The sequence below is a fragment of the Bemisia tabaci genome, chromosome 2 (assembly GCF_918797505.1).
Source record: "Bemisia tabaci chromosome 2, PGI_BMITA_v3".
Lineage (NCBI taxonomy): Eukaryota > Metazoa > Arthropoda > Insecta > Hemiptera > Aleyrodidae > Bemisia > Bemisia tabaci.
Window position 1 is genome coordinate 5,660,004 of NC_092794.1, and position 23,126 is coordinate 5,683,129.

Genomic DNA, 23,126 nt, shown 5'->3' on the forward strand with positions numbered 1-23,126 from the left:
TTATATTGATTGAAACAAATTCTTTTTATATATCATCAACTATTTTAAACGGCAGAAAATACAATAAAAAAATTCAATAATTAAAACGAAAGTAACTTTAAAAAATGTTGTAAATGTATTTTTCTTAAATTAGAAATAAAATGGAACAAGTGAATGATAAAATATAATTTCATAAAATACTTTCTAAAAAGAGGCATTTTAACAATACTATGTGAAGCAGACGATTGCTCATCGTTTAATACCTGAAAAAAAAAGAAGAAACAAGGGATTAATTATTTTAAAAAAATTACTTGAAACTCAAATTATTATTATTATTATTATTATTTTTTATCGGTCTTCTTGGCTCATAAGTTGAGTTTTGCCCGAAAAGGATTATCTAGAATGAAAATAAAATTTGTAAATTTGATAGTCCATGGGGAAAAACTATTTATTTTAATGGAGGCAAATTTTTGGGAAAGCAATCTTCATCAGGAAAATTTTTGGTCACTTCAAAAAAACCAAAGGATTTAAATTTTATTCCCAGTCTAAGTTAGTCTTTTGTTGAGAAATATCCCAAAATGTTTCATAATTAAAAAAGGAAATCAACCTCACCTATAATAGTTTGGTTTGAAAGGTCCTGCTTTATTCAGGCCCATGTACTTTGCCTGATCATCAGACAGTTCAGTTAAATGAGCATCGAACGTAGGCAAATGTAAACTGGCAACATATTCATCTGAAAAAAAGAGAGAAATAATCGTCCTGTAGTCGAAGTGATGGAACATTTTTCCTTTAAACAATAATTTTATGTGGATCAATGAACGTTAGAGAGACTTCATATGGTTTGTGACACATAGGAAATATTCGTAAGACAATTGAAGTTTTTTCTTTGCTTTCGAAAGTCAGCTCAGGTAAATTATTTAGGGTTGTTCTGACAATTAAATAATATGCTGGGTCACTTAATGGGAAATGATGTGTTCCGCAGGGCTTAAACAACTAATGCCTCTGTATTTATGTCCTTCGTGGTGCAATGGAGTCTTGCAGCATTCAGAGGGACTAGAAATTACATATGAAAGTCCCTAAGAGGGCGTTTCAATAGGTTCTTTTCTACTATATTGTCACTGAGAGGAGAAATGAGCTTAAGGTGGAACCTTTTTCCAGGAAAACAGGTTGCACGATGCCTCAAATTACATGAAATTCAACATGTATGTAGCATAATCAAAATAGATTTTAAACTGGGCAATTCATGAGTTCACAAACATCTTAAATTCTTGTTATGCCCTTCTTAGCTGTTACCACGCATTTACATTTTTTTGTACTTTTTCCTCAATTCCAGCAACTTTTATCTTAATAGCCGTAAAAACGCAGATCTTCTCCGTTGTATCATTTCCGTTAAAAATGTTTTTGGTCTAGTCTAGCCATCTGCCATCTTGTTACATTTCCTTGTAAACTTTCGTTACTGGGCTTGCCTGTGAATTTTTAAATATAAATAATAAGTAAGTAAATAAAATCAACAATGTAAGAAGATAATCTAAGGATTTACAGTTGACGAAAGGATTCTTACCCATTTTTTTTGGCAATAAATACACATCTGACTTATATCTACCCTGTGGGGCATTAAATAATTCAATTAATGCAAGAGCCTGAAACAAAGAGACACAAGAAAAACGAATAGTTAAAATAGGCGTGCATGGTAAAAAGAATTTGGCAGGAATGCAGAGAGTTCTTTGGCCTTCCCAATTTTTTTTAAAATGATATTTTCTTCCTGGGAACTCCTGATTTTCCCTGATTTTCAAGTTTTACATCAATGACTTACTTTTCCAGCTATTTTCTTAAATTGTCAGTAATTTTGCCAATATGGGACAGTTTTTATGCTAGGATAGTGTTATTTGTTGGTACGGAACCAACGAGGAACATTACATTTGTCAGTGCCATGCTTACTTTTATGTTGTAACAATAACAAGTTGTCAGGTTGACAAGTTTCTTTACCCTTAGTAAACTGGGAGAAGCTTGTCAGGCAAATTTTCTAGGATTGCAAGAATATTTTAATGATACTGGAGCAATTATTTTTACACAAATGAAGCAAAAATACGAAATCCACAAGTTTGCTTGAGGGGTAAAAAATACTGCAACTCCATTCACATGATTCTAGAGAAAACCCTAATTTAACCGACGGAAAAAGTGATGACAGCCCAAAAAAAAGGTATTAATTGTCAACTTTACAAGATGAATGCTTCACATTTTAACTGTCTATGCCATAACATCATAATTTTTTGCATTTCACCATGCTTTAAGATGGAGCAAGAAAGACCTAATTACATGCAGAAATTTAAAGGTAATCTAAAATCAATATCGTAACAATACAATAAGATTAGCCATTTTTCAAGTCTTCCAGCATAAACAGATGATGTATTGTGCTGTTTAAGTATTGTGTTACGGCTGACAGAGTTTGATCGCAAAATAAAGAGGACTTACTTGCGTTGCTGCGGTTATGGATACAACAAAGGAAGGCAAACTGGAGCAACTAAGATTAACTAAACGACCTTCAGCTAAAAGGATTATCCTTTTTCCATCAGGCCAAATAACATGATCGACTTGCGATCGAACTTTCTCCCATGTCAAGTCTGGCGTTCGCAGACTATTCTGAAAGAAAGATAGAAAAAAGGTACATATTTAGTAAAGAAGAGAGGTAAATTATCTGTAAGGAAAATTTTTACGTAATACTCCAAATTTTGATCTAACAGACAAGTTGGAACTTTCTAAAGTTGCACTAGTGAAAGACCTCTGATAAAGAGAGCAAAATTACAGAAATTTACTTTAATTGATGATCTTCATTAATTGAATTTTAATCAAAGATATCTGGAGAATTTTTACATTTCAACGATTCCTGGGGTACACTTTCCACTTTGACACCATGGCTTCCACGGATTCAAGATACAATCTGAACAGCTTTGCATACCAGGGTGTTGCCAGGATACATTTTTGTTCTTTTCTGTCAAGAAATGAGGACATGTGAGGGCCTTTGCAAGGATGCTGAAAATTCTTGGAAGCACAAATTTGGTGCAACCTCGGTCTAAAGATTTTGTCATTACAGAAGGTCAAAGAGGCATTGTGAGCCAAAAAATTTCCTGTCAGCAAGAAGAGAGATATTTCTCCATCACCGATCCAGTGTTGTAATATTTCTGCGACAAAATACAAGAGGGAGTGCTGAAAACCTCACTTTTTTGCCTTGCTTTGCTCAAAATTGGCAAGGAGAATTACATTTTTAAAGCTTCTTCTGCAAAAGGAAAGTCATGTTAAAAAATGCCTGGGTGTAGCTGGCACCAAATAAGTGTCTTTCTATTTTCTGCCATTTCCTCTACCTCCCAATACTGTTCATCCTTTCACCAGTTCATTCTGTACGTACTAAAGAAGTAACTTGATTAAATAAGAGGAGTTGAAAACTTACAACATCTATTTCTGTATTGGAATGTCCCATATTACATACAACACAACCATTCTTCATTTTATCCATATGTTCCCTGGTAACTACATTCTTATTGCCTGTTGCAGTCACAACAATATCAACATTACGTATCACTTCATTTAATTTGACAACTCGGAAACCATCCATACTAAAATCAGAAAGATAAGACCAAAATTATTATTGCAACAGGAAGAGAGAATGAGAGAGAACCGTTACCAATGCTCTAGAAGTGAAAACTGACTCTTTCCCAATGCATGCATATTTTGATACTTCAAAGCTCTTTAATTTCAAGTGATAGATATTTGCTGCAAAATCAAAGCTCGATGCCATTTAGAAAAATAGATTTTTCTAACCATCCCTGGAGCAGTAAGGAAAAAAAGACTTGGCTAAAATGGGTTGCTATTATAGACCATTTGAAAGTAAAAGTGGAGAAACATTAATATTGACTGCAATGCATATTTTAAAACACAGGAATCTTCTTTGAGGAAAAAAAGGGCAAACATTTCAAAACAATGATGTTGCTTGACCGTAAATGAAAAAAAAATAGAATGTAAAGGGCAAGTTGCAAAGGTACATTTTGATTTCATGGTTCTTTCTTTCTATTTTTTTTTTTTTTTTTAAAAAAAAAAAAATTTACGATAATTTGTTCCTTTGATTTAAGCAGCTTCATGATGAAGGGCACAATCAAATAATCGACATGAGCAACGCATGCAAAAGGAGAAAGCAAACTGAAATCATTCAAGTGTGACAAATTTTTGTCAAGCCTGTGCAAACAATTTTGCAACACGTTGGCCAGTAAATGTGTTGAAGCACTGGCCGTTCCTCGAAATTTAGAGTTTTTGTTTTAGGATCAAACATTTAATTCGCCTGGTAAAAAATTTCCAATTTTAAGACAACATGCCTGATTTCACAACCAAATGTGCAATTTACCCCAGTTTTTCAAAACGCTAAGGAAAAGTCCGAGATAGCCTCATGTTGCGTTGGCCACAATGGATTGCAAGGTTGGGCGCATTTTGCACCCCTGTAAGAGCCAGTCACGTTCATTTTAACATACCATAGATGTGTTAGTCTTGAGGAAGGATGAAAAGGGTTGGAAGGATTTTAAAAAATTCATGAAAAATTTGATGAGTGAAAAACAATGGCATACCATGCTTGGAGGGCACAAATTGGATCGATTTCCGTGATGTAAACAACACACCCAAGACCTTTAAGAGACTGACAGCATCCCTTACCAACTTCTCCATAGCCACAAAGAACCACCTGCTTCCCACCAAACATGACATCAGTAGACCTCTTCAAGCTGTAAAATTTAGACAATCACATCACAGAATATCACTGAAGGCAACGTCATGTACATATCATTCAAAATCTTTATACAGTTAAACAGCTCTACACCTACGTTGAGGAAGACGGTGAATTTATTTCTTACCATTTACTAAAATTTGCTGCGAGTATCAACTTCTGTTTGATCTGAGTGATTGAAAACGTACTATGCATGTATAGTTGCTGGTTATGATATTAAACCAGAAGAAGTGATATTATACTTACAGTCAATGTAAAAAAAAAAAAAAAAAAAAAAAAAAAGGAGCAAAATACAATTGGCTCACCTATCGATAATTGATTCCCGACAACAGTAAAGGTTGTCGAATTTGGTTTTAGTAACTGAGTCATTGACGTTCATGGCAGGAACAGTAAGCTTACCAGCTTTTGAAAGCTGGTACAAGCGATGAACACCAGTGGCACTTTCTTCTACAATCCCTGTGAAAATAATAGCATTGTCAGATAGATGTGAAGTACTAGTTTTTATTATGGCTAAGGTGGGACTACCTTTTCATGGGCTATTGAAGAGGGCAATTACGACTCACATTGTACTAACTGAAGAGAAAATGAAGCTGTTCAGTCTAAGCCCCTCTCGTCATGATTTTTCATTTGATTGGCATGCTAAACTTCACAATTTACATAGGCTAAAAGTATGCAAGACCTCTCATAGTGCTCAATAGTAACTTCCAATAATGCTATAATGCTAAAAATTAAAATAAAGTGGCATTTTTAATACTCTCAGTTAAACAACAAAAGAAAAAACAGCTAATGAGAGATTTTATTTTGTTTATTCATGACTGTTACAGTTAAGAAAAAAAAAAACAGCTAAAGAGTTGGTTGGACAGAGCTTGAATTTAAGAAACTTTGTATGCATGATTCAAGAGGACAAAAAGTAAAAATAAGATTATGTAGACAAAAAAAGGTACCTCAGTCAACAGAACTTCAAATTAAAGTTATTGATACCAGTCTATAGAGAAGTATTTCATGGCCAGCTTGATTTGACATTTAGAAATAAACTCTCCCAAAATGTCAAACCAATCCAAAGTTTTTAAGTCGACAGCTCAAAAAACATTGATTCAAGGATAGCTATTTCAAATTCTAATTTGTTATGCTCAAAGCACAAAATTGCTTGGCTATAATGCTATTTTGCACTCCCAATTCCAACCAAAATGAACTGAACTGTTCATAACTCATTCTTTAGGGTGCTGGAGAAAGTTCAGCAAGGAAATTTCACAATCTGATTTATTGACCGATTTAAGAAAACTGGTTCTACTGATATTTAGCTCCTGTGGACGATTACAAATAAATGAAAAAAAAAAACCAACACTACCTTTAATTGACTTAAATAATGCAGGATACTTCTTCAGCATCAAATGGGTTCCGTCCCCACCGTCATCTAAAACCATGTTTGGCTGCCAGTTATGGGCACTTAGACACCTGTCAATACACCACCAAAAATCCTCTTCGGTCTCACCTCTCCAAGCAAAGATAGGCACACCTATTGAATAACATATAAAAGATACAGTCATTTACAGGGAGAGTTCATCAAAATATTTTACAGTGTTGTTTATTTTTCAGGGCAGACTATGAAAAATCAGTATCTGAAACTTGGTGCGTTAAAGTCTCTAGAGTACTTCTTGCGTCCTTTGGCACCAAAAAAGTTTTTCTTAAACTAACTTCTTCGCCCGCTGCGAAGTTTTAGGTGTTTCCTGAAAATTTTTTTTTCCGAGTTGGTGTATTTTCGAACTCACTGATTCAAATGTCATCTTAGGTACCTAATGCTATATTTATGCTCCCATATTTCACCCCTTGATGCCTGACTGGTAAAATTCACCACTTTTTGGATCGTTATGTACTTTTGTAGGTATAAGTTATCAAAAGCAGAAATGTGCAAAGATATTTTTTTAGCAAATTTTTCAAGAAATATGCTAAGTGCCTCGTTACCTTTAACAGGATGTTTCCCAGAAGTTGTACCATTGTGCCACAAAAAAAATTTATAAATTTGTGCGAATGCTGAGTTAAATTTTTAGCTTGATGGTTCATCTTCACATGGAAATATTTTTGGTAGAATTACAAATTCCACAATGAAAGTCTAGCAACACAGCTAACTTAGCAAAAGCCCTCATATTTCTTGAAGTCAGGAGAGGGTAATATTTCTCCCCCCTCCTCCTAACTAGTTCCCCCAATGCTCCTGAAAACATCTCTGCTGAGCGCAAAAATCCTCAAACTCATCCCTCATCATCTGGCATCCCCATGGCTCAGATATAAATGAAGCCCCTCCCCCCCTTATTTTCCATCAAAATTCAAAATGTAAGTAGGTACGTTTAGAATTTGATTTCAATGCCTCAGAACGCTGCGGGGCCCCCACACAAGCTTGTGATTTCTCCAGATATGCTAAAGATTTTCCCTCCTTAGGTAATCCTTAAATTATATCAGAAAAATGTCTTGCCAAAGAATTTTGAGAATTGCCCTGGTTAGTACTTGGTTTGAACTCTTTTAGAAATTTAATCCCGATCAAAAAGGTCAATTCCCTGAGCTGAGCAGTTTAATTTTTCTCCGAGAGTGAAATTTGTGCTGTACATAGTAGGCTTTGTTTAGCATAGCTGATTATTCCATCACGTATCGCAGTCGAGAGTAAGAAAGGTGAATAGCTAATTATTCCATCATGTATCGCAGTCGAGAGTAAGCGAGGTAACCCTTACTCTTCCGATACTTCTCCCTTGAACTTACATCAGTCAGCATGTAGGTTTTGAATTTTGCACTTTTTTAATTTTTTTCTTTTATTGCCCTGTTAAACATGGGGTTGCTGCACCTAAAATGCCTGGACCTATTAAAAATTTCAAGTGTTTAAGCCTTGGGTACCAATTTTTTGTCTGTGTTTTTTTTTAAATTTTTGTCACATTTTGGGCTATTAAGTTGTTTTTTTTTTGTTTTGACTTTGTACCAATGTAAATTTTTAAAGTGGATTTAGTGAATATGCTACATTCCTGGTAGAACCATAATTACAAAATTCATGTTTCTCTTTCTACTTTACTTTTATTAAATAGGACTTCACCAAATTTTGGAAGAAAAGCCTTACCTGCTTCAGCAAGAGCAGCTGCAACTTCATTCTGTTGAAAAAAATAAAAATAAAATAAATTCTTCAATAATAGACAAGAAACTAGAATTCAAAATGAAATTTATTTTTGTTACTCCTTTCATGAAAAGCTGCAAAACTGTAAGTTTCATAACTGACAGAAAAGAAAATTTTCCAGAAGACGAAAACCAAGTTGTGCAGTTTTATAACTTGCAACCAACATTTGCATCCATCTATTTCTAGACCCACCTTGCGGATTTGGTTGTCATTGTTTCTAACATGTAAATCAAATACGGCAGCCGCACTGTTGTTCAGAGGGCACATTTTTTGTCTTTTGACAAAAGTTGGCAATTAGTCAAAACTTGAATTAATCCTCTCACAAAAATTTGAATTAGAACATGGGAAAATTGATATTTGTACAGGACAATGCTGACATTGAAAGAAATGTTTCCAAATTTGAAAGAATAATACCTGCGTGGAATAGATGTTGCATGCAGACCATCGAACTTGAGCACCAAGCACAATCAAAGTTTCAATTAAAACCTGAAATCAGAGAATTCAATGAAATGTGGAATTGAAACAATTTGAGACCTCGTGCAGTCATTATGTCTTGAAGAAGTACTGTTGGATGCAAAAAGATATGGCAATTATATATTTTAGTAAGAGGAGCAGAAAAGCATACAAAAAATTATAGTTACATCCGTTAAATTGAGCTTATTTAGTTTCCACCATGTTATCCAATGATATTTTCAAAAGAAAACAGTGACTGCTGTCAAGCTGCCAGTCAGGGTGATGATATAAAAGCGCACCCTCCCATTCTTACATTTCTTGGCCCAAAAAATGCAAAATTCTTCTGGGCAATAATAGCATAAAGTACAGCGCTGTATTGCAGTAATGTTTTAAGCAATTTGTCCAAAAATCTGATCTTGAGGTGATACCAGACCTCCAGAGGAAAACATTCAAGATAATCATTGCTGTTAAGTTCACTATTCAGCCCTAATTTTCTCATTTTAGCCAAGAAGATATTGAATTTTTAAAAGTTATTGTGCTCAGAAGTTTGTCAAGAACATCAGATTGAAATATTACAAAAATTAGCTGGCATCAAATCTCTCTGTATTTTGTGCTATGTTCATTGAATCATCTTTCACTGAACTTTGGTCAACACCACCCTTCTCTTGACACAGCGTAACAAGGATAACAGATGACAGCGTAACAGACCCACCCTCCTCCTCTTCAACTTACAAAATCCTTGAAAGCTTCCTTGGTTAAATCCTCAAAGTACAAGTCTTTAGGCATTCATCAATAAATTAACTGACCTTATCTAATGTTAAGGTAGAGTCATTGAGGAAAAAAAGGGCACAATCCATTCAGGAAGGCATCCTCGTGGCTTATTTAATTTGAGGAGTAGTTATAGAGTAAAACTGAGAAGATAGAAACTAATAGGACCTTACCGAAGTCTGAGCGTTAATATGAGTGCATCCTATGATCTTTGCACCTTTCAAAGGCTTGTCATCTCCTGCTCGTTTCCTGAGAGCCATGATGCCTGGCATTTCTAGGAAAGAATGAGAGAAATAAGTTAAAGTCAGGAAGACATAACTTCATGGCCACAGTGCAAGGAAACCTTTTTCAATATGAGGACTGCCTCCATTTTGAAATTAACATCACAGTTGCAAAATGTAAGATATCATCGGCTTCCATTGAAAAAGGTTCAAATTGAACGCATTTTGACGAAAAATGGATGGCTAATACATGAATATAATAATTGTTAAAATACATTGATAACAGTATTTAATATTAATAATAAAATAAAACAAACCTTTACACAGTACATTTTTCATAATGATATAGATACAACCAGGAATATGAAAAACGTGCAGTATAAAGGATTGTTTTATTTTATTATAATATTTATTAATTACATCTTTGTTTTATTTTTCAAAAGTAAAATTTTGGACATTATTTTGTTATTATTTGTCCACTACATTGCCTGATATCCACTCATGAATTCAAGGTTTGAACGAATAGTTATTACCTTGCTCTGCAATCTCGATCTCCCGCCTTCCAAATTTATGCTGATTGATATTTCGGACACAAAAATCTGAGAAGCCATCAGAGTTCTTCTGTTCTTTTTCACGTGGTGGGATATCTTCCTCCTCTGAGCTGCTTTCTGTGTAAGAGGCTGAAAATTTACAGAGAATATAGTGCATACATACGCAGGTCCTTATCTAAATCTAAATAGTTCAACACAAAATTAAGATTATCAACTGAAAACATTCATTTTTTTACAGAAAAACAAAACTGGAGATTTCGATCTGAAGAGGGTACTTGCACAGGATAAACATTGGGGATGTTGTAATAGTCTCGTCCTGTGGAATTCCCGACCTATATTACATTTGCAAATTAGCTTGTTGCAACAATGATCGGTATTGTGAGACCAATTTTTTCCCCTCTTTTAAAAGCGGTTCAACACACTCGAAACTCTTGATCCTGAGTAGGAAGATGTTATTTCAGGGTGCCATTTGAAAGTCATGATTTTTTGAGGATCAGTACTTCTCAAATGGCATTATTAACTATTTATGAAGACAGAATATGATCTTAACCAACCTTCTTTTTCAATTTAAAGATTCTTTGAATGCTGAGAAAGGCAGTGGTTCTTGTGATATTTTTGTTTGCTCTTTTTCCTGAAAAGGCTATTTCTCGTATTCCCCTTCCCTCTGAAACTTTCGGCAACTATTTCTGGGGACATGAGGATTTTTAAAAAGCCTCATCAACAGAGAACACTTATCATGATATAGCCATTGATGACAGATGAGAGGCTTGAAGGACAGGGCACATAAGTGCAGTTTTTGCTATTTTGAGAAATAACTGTTTGAAGCTCCAAAATTACATAAATCCTTATGGTGGAAAGAAAGTTCCAACTGCCTTTTTGATGCTGAAAAACTGGAACCAATTTGGGAGCGAATCACAGACTATGCATTAAGACTAGTTTTACTTGAAATCATTATTACCTTAATTTTTTTCAAAAACTACACTTATGCACTTTGTTCTCCGGCTATACCCCTCAAATGTAAACAAGGTGATAAAATTTTAAGTGTTTTCTGATTGAGTAAAAGGGAGTTTCTAAAAATTGTGGAAAATTTAGGAAAAAGAACATTTGGTGGAAAATCATGTAGATATGACTGCAAAGCAGCCGTACTGACTGATTCATGAAGAAACATGGAATTGTACCTGAGCTGTATGAGTCAGTTGAGGAAGCTGATAAAGATCGGCTACGATACCGATTGGTTTTTTTCAAAACACCGGCTGATTTGTTGTTCTGAAACACAGAAGATATCAATTAAATCAGATCGACAAAGATCAAACAACTGGTTTGTTTGAAGAAGGGAAACGAATGAAAAAACGATAGTTAAAAAAAGGAAATCGAAATATTTGCATTTGCATGAAAAAAAGGTACATCTGGAGCATTTTCTCCTCTTTCCGTATCACAGAAGGAACTGAAAAAAAATAATTTTATGATAGGAATTAGCATTACCAAGCTATTTTCCGAGGAATCAACTGCCGCAAACCACAAGCAATCTACAATTCTTATTAAAAGCGATTAGTTGTTTGCAAAGATTAATAATTTTTCACCATGACCCGCCCTTGCTTTCACATTGAATTATTTCAAAGCACAGAATTGTGATAAAAGTTATTCAGAAATAAATCTAATGGATGTAAAAGAATAAAGGGTGACCAATGGAACAAAAAATGCCTCCTTTTAAAACATTAATTAATAAATTTGTAACAGTTTCACGCACAGCAGAATTGTGTACCCTTTTTGTTATTCATGGGGTAAAATGTCACTAGTAGAGCAAAAAATCAGCTATGTTTGATTTCTAAAAGAAAGATAACCGCGCTTTAAGAAAAGTAACCAAGCTGGAAAATAGCCAATTAAAAGCAAATTCAACTGCTACTACACTGTGACAAATCAAACAATTTTAGTCACAGCTCTGAAAAAAAAGTAAATAATAATAAAATGGATCTATAAAGAAAACAAGAAAGAGGCATGCATTTCAAGAAGCCAATGAGATACTCTAAATTCCCGCACGGCTATACTTGACATGAATGTACTGGATCCGTTTCAATTTACCTACATTTTTTTCTTCTTAGGGGTTGGATTCAACTGTTCAGAGAAACTATGTTCCTATTTTAGTTTTTCCTTTGACGCACGTCGATTACAAAACTGTTCAATTGATCTCTTGCTACACTAATTGGACTACATTTTGCAATTCGGAACTATAAATCCCGGCTCATCTGAAAAAACATTTATGTGCATAGGGAAACTAATGGCACATACGTTGTTTTTAAACCGGGCCAGAATTTACAGTTCCAAATTGCAAAATGCAGTCCAATTACAAGTACATCTGATGCAATTTTGATAAAGGAGAACGTTTCCAATAAAAAAAGGAAAAAAAAATAGGTAGGTAGTGGGGGTTTTGAGACTAGGCGCTCATTTAAAGTTTATGGAAAAGTAAAAAAATACAATAAATCTCTAAAAGTTTCAAAGGCTGATATTAATCAAAACGCCTCATGCTGTGAACTTTCATTGACTTCAGATTGAAACCATAAATCCTAGCACGATGAATAGGTACTCGAGCCATGATTTCTTGAAAATCCATTTTCATACTTAGGTCCTTAAATAGATTTTACTACTACTATTTTCTTAACTAGTGGTAGAAAAAGGAGGATCAAGGTCAATACATACTACTTTTATTTGCCCCTTGAAAGCAGCATCTCCATCACCAATCTAAACAAATGATAGCAAAGAAAGACCAAAGTTACTGACAAAATTAAAGAGCAGTCTATCAGAGATTTGCAAGTAGTTAACTAAGTTGCAATGCTGAGGTCTTTCAAAAAGTAGAAGACCCTCCTTTCAAAAACCCCAGATAATAGACCTGACATTCAACAGAAGGAAACCAACTCCATTACAATGTTTTCAAAATCGTGCGATTTCTTCTTCGCTTTAAAAAATACCAAATATACAGTAGGTAATCAAATTTACAAGTACTTATCCCTTAAAAATCAACAATTTTTCAGCAGAAAAGAGAAAACGATTTGCTATTATACGCGTTTTTGTTCAATAAAGAAGAAGATGCACGATTGTTTCGACATTATAATCTTAGTAATCGGTTTCCTTATATTAAATGCAATCCACTTCAATCATTTGGTCATAAAAAATAATTGACTTGATTAAATTTGATCTCTTGTAAATGCCATACCCACATGCAATGCTCATTCAGCAGTTTTTACTCTTCTTTCAATTCGTTCTCTTAGAAATAAGGAGAAAAAAATTTAAAAAATACTAAGACTAATAATATGCAGGTTTTTTTGTTGTTACGGATAGGGCAGGTTAATTAAGCAGAGAATGCAGGACAGAAAAGTTGAGGGGCTTGGAGGACAAGGCGCATAAGTGCAGTTTTTGAAAACATTGAGATATTAATGATTTCAAGTAAAACTAGTCTTGATGCATATTCTGGGAAAAATTCGCTTCCAAATTTTAATTTTTAAGCATCAAAAAGTCAGTTTCAACTTTCTTCCCGCCATAAAGCTCCATGTGATTTCGAAACTTCAAACACGTATTTTTCAACGCAGCAAAAACTGCGCTCATGCTCCTGGTCATCCAAGCCCCTCAGTTAATGATACATAGTGGGAAAATTAAAAAATTGAAGCAAATATTCAAGCTTGGTTTAAGAGTCCTTCGCTGGTGGATAGACCTGCCTATTGAGCTGGAAATCAGTCGATTCAATGATTTAGAAAATAGCGTGGTAACTGACCACGAGATGAATAATTAAATCACTGAAATACATCTATTTTCATTTAAATTTCATGTAAATGCACATGAAACATGTTAACGTAGGGGAATTTCGACGAATAAAGCATATGAGAGAAATTAAAGCTTCAAGATGCCATTAAGGTTGGTCACCCCCCCCTCCCCCAAAGTGAGCATAAATCAAATTCGGCGAGAAGGAACCACAATTGCTTCTAATAACCGAATTTAGAAAGTTTTCAAAAACAGTCTCTTCCTCTTCTTGACTCATAACCCGATGTATTTATGAATTTTTACATGTAAAAAAAATTGCAACTAAGGAAATCCTGCAGAGAGGCACATTAGGTAAGTGCAAAAAGCATGCATGATTTTACTTAGATAATAGATTCTCGTAGGTTTTTTTTTAACAGTTCGGTGCCGAGGACTGATTTGGAGTTAATCAACGATACTGATGTCCTGCATGCAATTTTTGACGAAAGCTACGCTCGGCAGTACCAACTAAAGACACTACTTAACTGACGGTGAGTGTCAACTATAGGCTACAGAACGTTTTTAGTTTTCGCGACATCACTGCGGAAAAAAGTTTACGTGAATCGCATGGTTAGGCGATGTTACAACGATGTAATTTCGGACGGCTCGACCGAATCGCGGGGTTAGTGACATCCTCACACCTGATTCGGGCGATTGAAAATTGTCGTTCCGGTTCGTCGAACGACGCCATTATATCGAAACAATTTTGACTAGGTTAAATGTGGTTTGTCGAACTATCGTTCGAGAAGCTAGGAAAGATTCCATCATCTAGACCCGGCCTTAAGATAACGCGATAGTTTATGCAAACAAAGTACATAACTTGCGGACGAAGAGAGGTGACCAAGCGTTGCTAGAGCGCCTGCAACTTCTTGTGTAGGCAATACAGACATCTCTTGAGCTCGAATAGTTGCATCCAGTCGCCGCTATTTACAGAGCACGGCGCCTTCAATTTTTTCCGCGGTTTCAGGACATTCCGTCAACGATTTTTTGTCCGCGCACCTATTTTGTCCAGTAGTTTACTACCGTAATAAGAAACAGTGACTTGGTCCAAGCGTTATATTTTAGTCCGTTTGTAAAAATATGTTCAATGAGAAAATTGAGAGAGAAAGATGTGTTGTTATAGTAACTCATTTTTTAAATGAAATGTTACTTCCTTCTTTGGATTCATCTTTTCAAATTGTCATCGGTGAATATTTGGTTTTATTTCAATCCTTAAAATTTTCCATCTAAAATATACCTTATACATACCTTTTTTTTTTAAAATGACAAAGTTTTTTAATATTAAAAACATTTACATTGTTAAGACATGTCAAATATTTGTAAAACCTTTTCCAAGCGATGGCATCGATATTAATATCAATGAGCCGTAGTTGTGTTGAAAGAAAGTATACAAAAATTAATAAAAGAAGGGGAAACCAAGAAGCACGCAATCTTTGGTTTTAACACATTTGTACATCGATCTTTTAGAGTCAAACACGTCCAATTTTGAGCGTTTGGTTGCATGCACACCACGCTGCAGTACTGTAAAAGCACAGAATATGGAAAATAAAATTAAAGTGCTTAGAAAATCATTTAATTTGACACTGAACCACCTTAATATTTACAAAACGCGCATTGTATTTTCCTTTAATACCTGTTTTTTTTTCAAAAGAGTTGAAAAACGCTGACTCCGCGAGTTTATTTGAGCCAAATAGAGCGGAGCGGCACGCAGCGTGCGGCCAGCGCGACACACGCATTGGCGCCTACAAACCTAACAGGGATACTTCACGCATTGCGCAATGCTTGAAGTATCCCTGTTAGGTTTGTAGGCGCCAATGCACGTGTCACGCTGGTCTCGTCGACGCACGCCGCGGCGCTTCAAGCAACTATTTCGCAACAGAGGTGTTGCACAGTATCATACGAAATTGAAGGCGCTCCAATGTATCAACAATGACAGGCATCAAAGAGTACGGAGCTTTCCTCACAAAATAAATCAAGATACTACGACACAAAAGGAGAGCGGTAGTCCAAAAACTCAACTAGCCCTAGCATTCAGGTATAACAAGATGTGATTTTCTTGAGAGATAATTATAAAGACCTATTGCACCAACGAGGTCAAGAGAGTTTTAGTGAATTTTCCCTCATGGAATTGACGCTCCCCCATTTTTACCAAAAATCTCAATTATTTATTTTTCTCCGTTGGACAAAACAAACAAGCAAACGTCATTCTTCCAAGACATTTCACATCTTCATCCAAAAACGTTGTGAGCAATTGAATCGGGACGTGCGAAAACCGCTAATGTCCATTTTTTCCAGTCTTAAGTTTTTTCGAGTTCATAATACTTTTAAAGAGTTGATATGTCGCAGGCAAATAGTAAAATCAGGCATTTTGTCAAATGCCAAGGCAAATAGTCGAATATTCTAACGTAGATTGAAATTCTGATTCTTTTCCCATTTCAGACAAATAATTCATTCCCCTGCAAGAAATGATTCTCAGTAAAAAATTGCACACAACAATAGTAGTTTAAAACAATTTTAAGCTCCTGAAGAGACACTGATCTTGAAATTTTCAGCATGTCGTAAAATACAGAATTTTTGGAATTTCAACATTTAAAAATATGAGAAGCAATTGAAGAGGAAGAGACAAAAAGAGTTCGTAGGTTAGATGCGTTATTTTTCCCCAAATAGTGAAAATCGTGAGCTTTTCGTCATAAATTCACAAAATTTCGTAGACCGTCAAAATTTGACTATTTGCCTAGGCATTTGACAAAATGACTGAATTCACTATTTGCCTGCGACAGATACAACCATAAAAGTGATGAAAGGACTCGTATTGGGATTTAGAAAACGCGAAGACGATTTTTAACGCCACTTTCGTGATAGCAACCGACTCCGAAAAGTATTATCAACTCAAAAAAACTTGAGACTGGATGAATGGACATTAGCGATTTTCGCACGTCCCGATTCAATTGTCGTTTGTATTTACATGTGGACCAATTAACTTTTAGTCTCAATTGGTAGGTGTACCCAAACTAGGTGCCGAAAAAACGCGTGGATGTAAACTACTAGAAAGAACAGGTGCGCTGACAAAAAATTGTTGATGAAATGTCTTGTAACCTTTTCCGCCCTTGATAACGAAAAATGTAACGTCATTGCGTTGTTGCAAATTTGCAAGAGGAGAGGACGATGTAAGTAAGACTAGGAAACTAAAAACTGTAGTCTTGCATATTAGACTATTCTGCTGTGTTAGGGAAAAACGCCGTGTGAACTTTAAGGCGTAGCCAAAAATCCTCTAAAAAATTACGAATATTCGGGCAAATTGGTAGTTGTTTTTCTTCCAAATTTTCAGATAATTTTGCTCGTAATTTCATCTAATGTATCTGAAAAAAATGAAATATATTCAAAACGTTCCTCAAAAATAAGTATTTTTTTAGGGTAAAGTTGACAACAATCTAATGTTCATACGACGTTGTTCCTTAGCATGGCAGTATTAGAAAGTTTCCCTGTGCCTATTCATCGGACTTGACTATTACTCCGCAACTCTTAGCCCGTGGAAGGAAGGACCGGGGGGGGGGGGGGGGGGGATTTACTATTCGCATGGGTGACTATTTACTCGCGCGATTGCTCTGGTCTTCACCCATTCTAACTGCTCTGGTTTTCTGTCTGATAAGTATTCAAATTTTTTGAGAGAACAAGAACGTGAGTCTGTTTAAAAATCAAGGCTGAGATATGACGGAGAACTGATGGAATGTACCTAGTTTTACCCCCTTTCCGCTTTTCAAGGTGTTACGTACATTGCCGTGCTAAGAAAAAACGCCGTATGAACCTTCAAGCGTTACCAAATTTCCTCCAATAAAAACCAAATTTACTGAGAAAATTGTGAATATTTGTTTCCAAAATTTTCACACAGTTTTTCACGCAATTTAATCTAAAATATCTGGAGGTTTCGAGGAACAATATACATAAATTTCGTCAAAAATACATGTTTTATCGAAGGAAATTTGGCAACTCTCGAATATTCAGACGGCATTTTTCCTTAGCACAGGCGTACAAATCGACGGCGAAACTACGAGAAAACCGTCTTAATTCGACGTTTTAAAATATCCAGTATCCACCTTGCTTTCTTTCGAGTGTATTATTGCACTTTTCTAAGAAATGTTCATAGAGTGCTTTCGGAGAGTGTAAAGGGTTGTATGGAGCCGGTACCTACATACGAGCTTCAGATGTAGGTCTAAAAGGAACCAAACATCAAATTGATTGTCAGGGAATTTTCTTTCACAACTACCCCTAGAAATCCCAAGCCGGGTCAAATTGACCCGACTATCTCCTCTGGGGGAGTATGGGGTCGGCATTTATGCGCTGTACATATGGGTCTACAAATAGGTACAACCCTAAAAAGGATCAGACATCAAATTGAAAAAAAAAAAACAGAAAATAATCGAATGCCAACACAGCCGAAGACAGGAGATACTTCATCGGGCTCTGCAGTTAAACTTTTCTCCCGAATCTGAGCGACACTTCTTTGGCAGCACAGAGCAAAGCATTGCGAGTTCACATATCGCGCCATGGCGCCTTCAATTTTACAGATGCAACACGGACATCCATCAAGCACGAATAGTTGTATCTCTTCGCCGTCATCAATGCACATCCTTTCCCTTGCTCTATTTCCATGTTTTGTTGGTTTCGTTTGTTTTGTTTGTAGTGGTGCTTCAAGGGGTGGCTCTGTGAGCGACTGAGCAACACAGCCGAAGATAGGAGAGATGTTAGCGGGCCTCGATTTTGAACTTTTCTCCCGAATCCGAGCGACACACAGTGGATCGAGTCAATTAGAGAGGTCGGACATGAATTTTTTTACTTAAACTGCAAATTTTCATGTTTATTTTGCCACATTTTAAATTTTAAGGAGTGATTCCAGAGGAAAATTTTACAAGGAAACCAATGGAACCACTTCTAGAACCTCGAAATTATGTATTAACGGAGTTAAAAGCGTTTGAAGTTTCCACATTTTGTCCGACCTCACCTATTGAATCGACCCGTTGTGCGACACCTCGTTGGCAGCATAGAGCGGAGCATAGCGAGTTCGCGCCTCGTGCCATCGCGCTTAAATTTTGCAGATACAACACGAACATCCATCAAGCACGACTGAATAGTTGTAACTTTGCGCTGCCGTCAACGCTGCCGTGCTAAGGAAGAACGCCGTATGAACATTCGTACAACAAATTTCCTTCGATAAAATGTTCATTTTTAAGGAAAGTTAAGAATATTTTTCCTTGAAATTTTCAGAATCTTTGGGTAAAATGGTGAACTAAATTATCTGGAAAATTGGGAGGAAAATATTCATGTATTTACCGGGAAATTCGCGTTTTATGAGAGGAAAATTGGCAACGCCTGAAGGTTGATACGGTGTTTTTTCTTAGCAAGGCAGAGCGCACGTTAAGGTGTCTCTTACTTTTGAAATCTGAGAAAAGTTGAGGTTACATTTGCTCAAAATATGCTACGATAATCCGAATCAATGTCATTTTGAAGAAAAAAAGGGGAGAAAAAAATATATTTTAGAGGTCTCCCAAGCGTCGTAAAGGGCGTGTGTCTAAAAATTGGTATTTTAGCGAGATGCGAGAGTTAAGTCATGTCGTGGTCAGGAGACTAGAGAATTGACTTACCTATTTTGACAAACAAATTCAATGGAATATAGGCGTGGTTTTTTTAGAAGAAAAATATCGCATTCGAGTGCAGTTTCGATATCCGTATCGAATGCGATATTTTTCCTCAGAAAAAACCAAGCCTTTATTAATTTGAATTTTTTTGTCAAAATTGGTAAGTGAATTCTTTAGTCTCCTGACAACAGAATTGCGATCTCAAAATTCGAGAAAAACGACGAGTAGCATAAAAATGGAACCAATCGATGCGATATATCGACGGTGAAACTACCAAACCACGTATCTCGTTTGCGGTGTTTAAAAATCTACGCTCGCATTTTATTTTTTTGAAGTTGACCAAATCAATATCATTCCTTGAAATTTTCACAGAATTTTCTCCGCACGACGAGGAAAAATCACAGAAATTTTCAAGACTAGACGTTAAGTAATTTTTCATTTAAAAAATAAAGTATGACAGGAAGTCTACGACGTCGCAAACCGAGATACGTGGTTTGGTAGTTTCACCGTCGATATAGCATGTCGTTTTGACACAAAATATAGCGTCCATCAAAGTTCCCAACCCGCGAGAATCCTATTTCAATTTCGAGTGATTACCGTGCGTGCAACTGTAAGGGCCGTACTCCGAGCTGGAAATAGGACGAATCGATGGCGGCACGGAGATGGCTCGAGAGAGCGATACCATCGAATCATGTTTGTAACAGAATTAATCAAGGCTCATTAATAACAATCACAGCTTGAGATACGCTTCAATTTGTAGCGTGCTTCGCACATCGCACAAGATCCGAACGAGTCGGCGCCAGCTCTGCCGTGCTAAGAAAAACCGCCCTATGAGCCTTCAGACGTTGCTAGATTTGATTTGATAAATTACGGATTATATGGGGAATTTGTAATCATTTTCCCCCCGCTTTTTTGGATATTTTTCTTTGCAATTTAATCTAAAATATTTAAAAATTCCAAGAAAAAATATTCATAACTACCCTCTAAAATAAACAATAAATCGCGAGAGACTTGGCAACATTTGAATGTTTATAGGACATTTTCCACGGCAGAGTTGGGGACATGCTTCACATTCGAGCTTGTGAGGGTGCATGTGAATGTTTTTGGGGCCTGGGCTCCTTGGAAAAAAGAGGATTTTTTGATTAGGCCCTTACTAAGTGTGCCACTTTTAATTTGGGGGGGGGGGGGGGCAGTTATGGCTCTTGCAGTTAATGCAGTTATTTTCTTTTTATACATTTACCAAAAACAAATAACTGAGATTCATGTACCAGAGGAGATATCAGGAGAGAGCTGTGGGTACTTTAATCACTCTCCTAAGCCATTCATTGGACTGTAGTAGTGGGGTGTTCATGTTTCTCTATACTAAGTATGTAACTTTGATCTCATCACATACGTCGGTAGCATTTTTTAGTCAAGTCACGGTAAAAAAAGGAATTTCAGAGTAAATTTTCCATGTTGCAATCAGGAAAAATTAAGCTCATTTACGTTAACTCATTAGGCACTTTTCCTACATAGAGCCACGCAGTGAAAGAAGACAAAATTTCTCTAGTGAAAATGTGGAGATACGGAAGTGCATTACATTTCTGTCATCTTTGACATTTTATTCCACTCAATTTTCAGTCAGGGAAAGTACTTAGCTAAAATTTTCGTCTCAATTTTTAAAATTTCTCGGGGGGGCTCTTGGACCCTCCTTTGGAACTTATTGTTAATGAGTACCCTTTGGTGTGGTATTTTTCTGTGCTCCTCCCCCCCCCCCTCTGCCTATCAAGAATTCCTTGGACCATCCATGTTTCTAAAGAGAATAAATTAAGTCAAGGCGGATAGAGAATGGTGGTCGCATTTCGTACCCTCTGGACGTCACAGGGTATCGGGTACATGGGCTGGCAGAGACCGGGGGAGCCGGTTCAACCTCGAATTGCATGGCAAAACCCGTACCCTCCTGACGTCACAACGCTTCAAGATGACAGCCAAAATCAAAATGTGACCACCATTCTTTATCCGCCTTGAAATTACGTAGGTATACATAGCACATTGAAAGTCCTCGGAATCAAAACTGATTTCTTGAGTCATTGAGCATGATGTATTACTAAGGTACCTAAGCTTCAATCTTTGGAGTTTTTCACACTCGCTATCTAGATAAACTTAGGTAAGACAAGAGACAACCTTCAACTGTTCTAGTTCATTCTCAGACAAAATGTTTCCTCTGAAAAATTAGGAATTATTTCTAAGTACAGCAGTATTGACTTCAGAATGCTTAAGTTTGATCTAGAAGACATATCTTCAATATATAGAATTTTAATAGGGAGAGGCTGAAATTCATGATAGGTGCCTAAGTGATCCATTTTCGAGAGAAAAACATTTTGAAGAAAAAAAAAGGCAATTCTGAAATCAAGCTGTTCCTGCATTTTAGCTTTGGCAGCAGTTATGTTTGCAATGATGAGTACTTAAGTGGTTGAGAGCCGCTTTCTAAAAAAATGGATTTCACGAAAAATTTGCGAAGTAAGTAAGTAAACAATGTAAGATTGTTGTAGAGTCTAAGACCAAGAACATGCAACTAAGGTTGAGGTAACTGTGCAAAATCTGTGAACTAGAGATTCAAAGAAAATGAATGGAAAACTAACTGATTAAGCATTAGTGATACAGTTTCTTAACCATTTTCAACCTGATTCTCAGCTCATTTCAGACTCATCAAGAACTGTGCGGTGATACTTGGTTTCACTGATCATAAATTACCTAAGTGTTCTACTTTGACTGAAGAGATTTGAGACAGTTCCATGGCGATGTTTACATGGGTAACTTGTGATTCACTTAACGAGACAGAAATAACGACTCTCTACCTACCTTTGTCCTAACTAACTTGAAGTAAAAATAATTGCCGTGTTGAGACACTAAATTAGAATTAATTCTACGATCATTCTCATATGACAGTCACACCCGTTTGCTTTGTAATGATATCCTCTGTGACATTATCAACCTTTGGCCTTCAGTAAGGATTCAGGGCAAGTACGAAGCTTGCATACGCGAATACTAGGATCTTCTGCATTATATGTTGGCTTGCAAGGCATTCAACATTCTCTGTGTTAAATCAATTGACATGACATACACGCCTGACTTATCTGCCTAAGTACTTGCATAGCATGAGCTCCTCATTAAGAATAATGGAATAGATACTCATAAGAAACCTTTGACTAAACCGAAAAAAGGGGAAAATAGAAGGGAAGGACATACCTTGTTGGAAGAACCAGGATCTGTGACAGGGCCATCAGATACATGGGATAAGTCACTTTTGGAGGAGGCATTAGGATTGGAGTCGTGAGTTGACATTACTGCTAAGTTAGACGTTTGAGGATGCTGCCTCAACTTTATAATACTGAAATAAACACTGAGGGCGTGAGCTAGACTACTGTGTTTATCGAAGTTTCAACGTAACTGACAAGACTCAAAAAATTGAGGATCTAAAACGAATGAACGAATTGAGTTGGAGCAGAGATTATCGCAAAGGCACGGGACTGGTGGGATGAAGAAAAATTAGGAATACTGCGACTTAAATTAAAGCCATTTTAAAGTCTTCGACCGCACGGCACATAATTAATCGTCTGACCGATTATATGGGGTTGGGCTGAAATGAAAATGCAGCTGAACATCACAATCACCAACATACTTTTATCAAAAAGTGCCCACGAAGGAAAGCACAGAACACAGAATAAGGTTTTGTAGAGACAACACTTTACATGGGATAGGGGCCAAAGAGTAGGCAGCTTGCTTTGCTTAGTGGGTACTTGAGATAAGATACAAAGTTTTCATTGGCCACTGAGGTCT

General features: G+C 36.2%; 1 protein-coding gene across 4 annotated transcripts; it reads right to left on the reverse strand.

Annotated features, from left to right (window-relative positions):
* Window positions 1-92: 92 nt before the first annotated feature.
* Window positions 93-23,014, reverse strand: LOC109031826 (adenosylhomocysteinase-like 1). Of its 4 annotated transcripts, XM_019043602.2 has the most exons (15): window positions 22,536-23,011; window positions 12,583-12,624; window positions 11,067-11,154; window positions 9,871-10,017; window positions 9,290-9,390; window positions 8,310-8,381; window positions 7,842-7,872; window positions 6,093-6,260; window positions 5,050-5,200; window positions 4,590-4,742; window positions 3,425-3,590; window positions 2,452-2,619; window positions 1,541-1,619; window positions 592-712; window positions 93-242 (listed from the first exon to the last, which is right to left on the reverse strand). In XM_019043602.2, exons 1-15 carry the CDS (start codon window positions 22,629-22,631, stop codon window positions 236-238), a joined length of 1,590 nt encoding a protein of 529 aa, XP_018899147.2. In that variant the 5' UTR covers window positions 22,632-23,011; the 3' UTR covers window positions 93-235. The 4 variants fall into 4 exon arrangements, with proteins under 4 accessions (XP_018899147.2, XP_072152714.1, XP_072152713.1 ...); XM_072296613.1 differs by lacking the exon at window positions 4,590-4,742 and having other exon boundaries at window positions 22,536-23,014; XM_072296612.1 differs by lacking the exon at window positions 12,583-12,624.
* Window positions 23,015-23,126: the final 112 nt, after the last annotated feature.

What these genes read in the sequence shown, in the direction of transcription:
- LOC109031826 (XM_019043602.2), bottom strand. Translation starts at nt 22,631, where the DNA reads ATGTCAACTCACGACTCCAATCCTAATGCCTCCTCCAAAAGTGACTTA. An exon ending in AGCTGCTCTTGCTGAAGCAG is followed by an intron (nt 6,261 to 7,841) that starts GTAAGGCTTTTC and finishes GTTATTCAATAG; the next exon opens with GTGTGCCTATCTTTGCTTGG. An exon ending in CGGGAATCAATTATCGATAG is followed by an intron (nt 4,743 to 5,049) that starts GTGAGCCAATTG and finishes TAAATTTTACAG; the next exon opens with CTTGAAGAGGTCTACTGATG.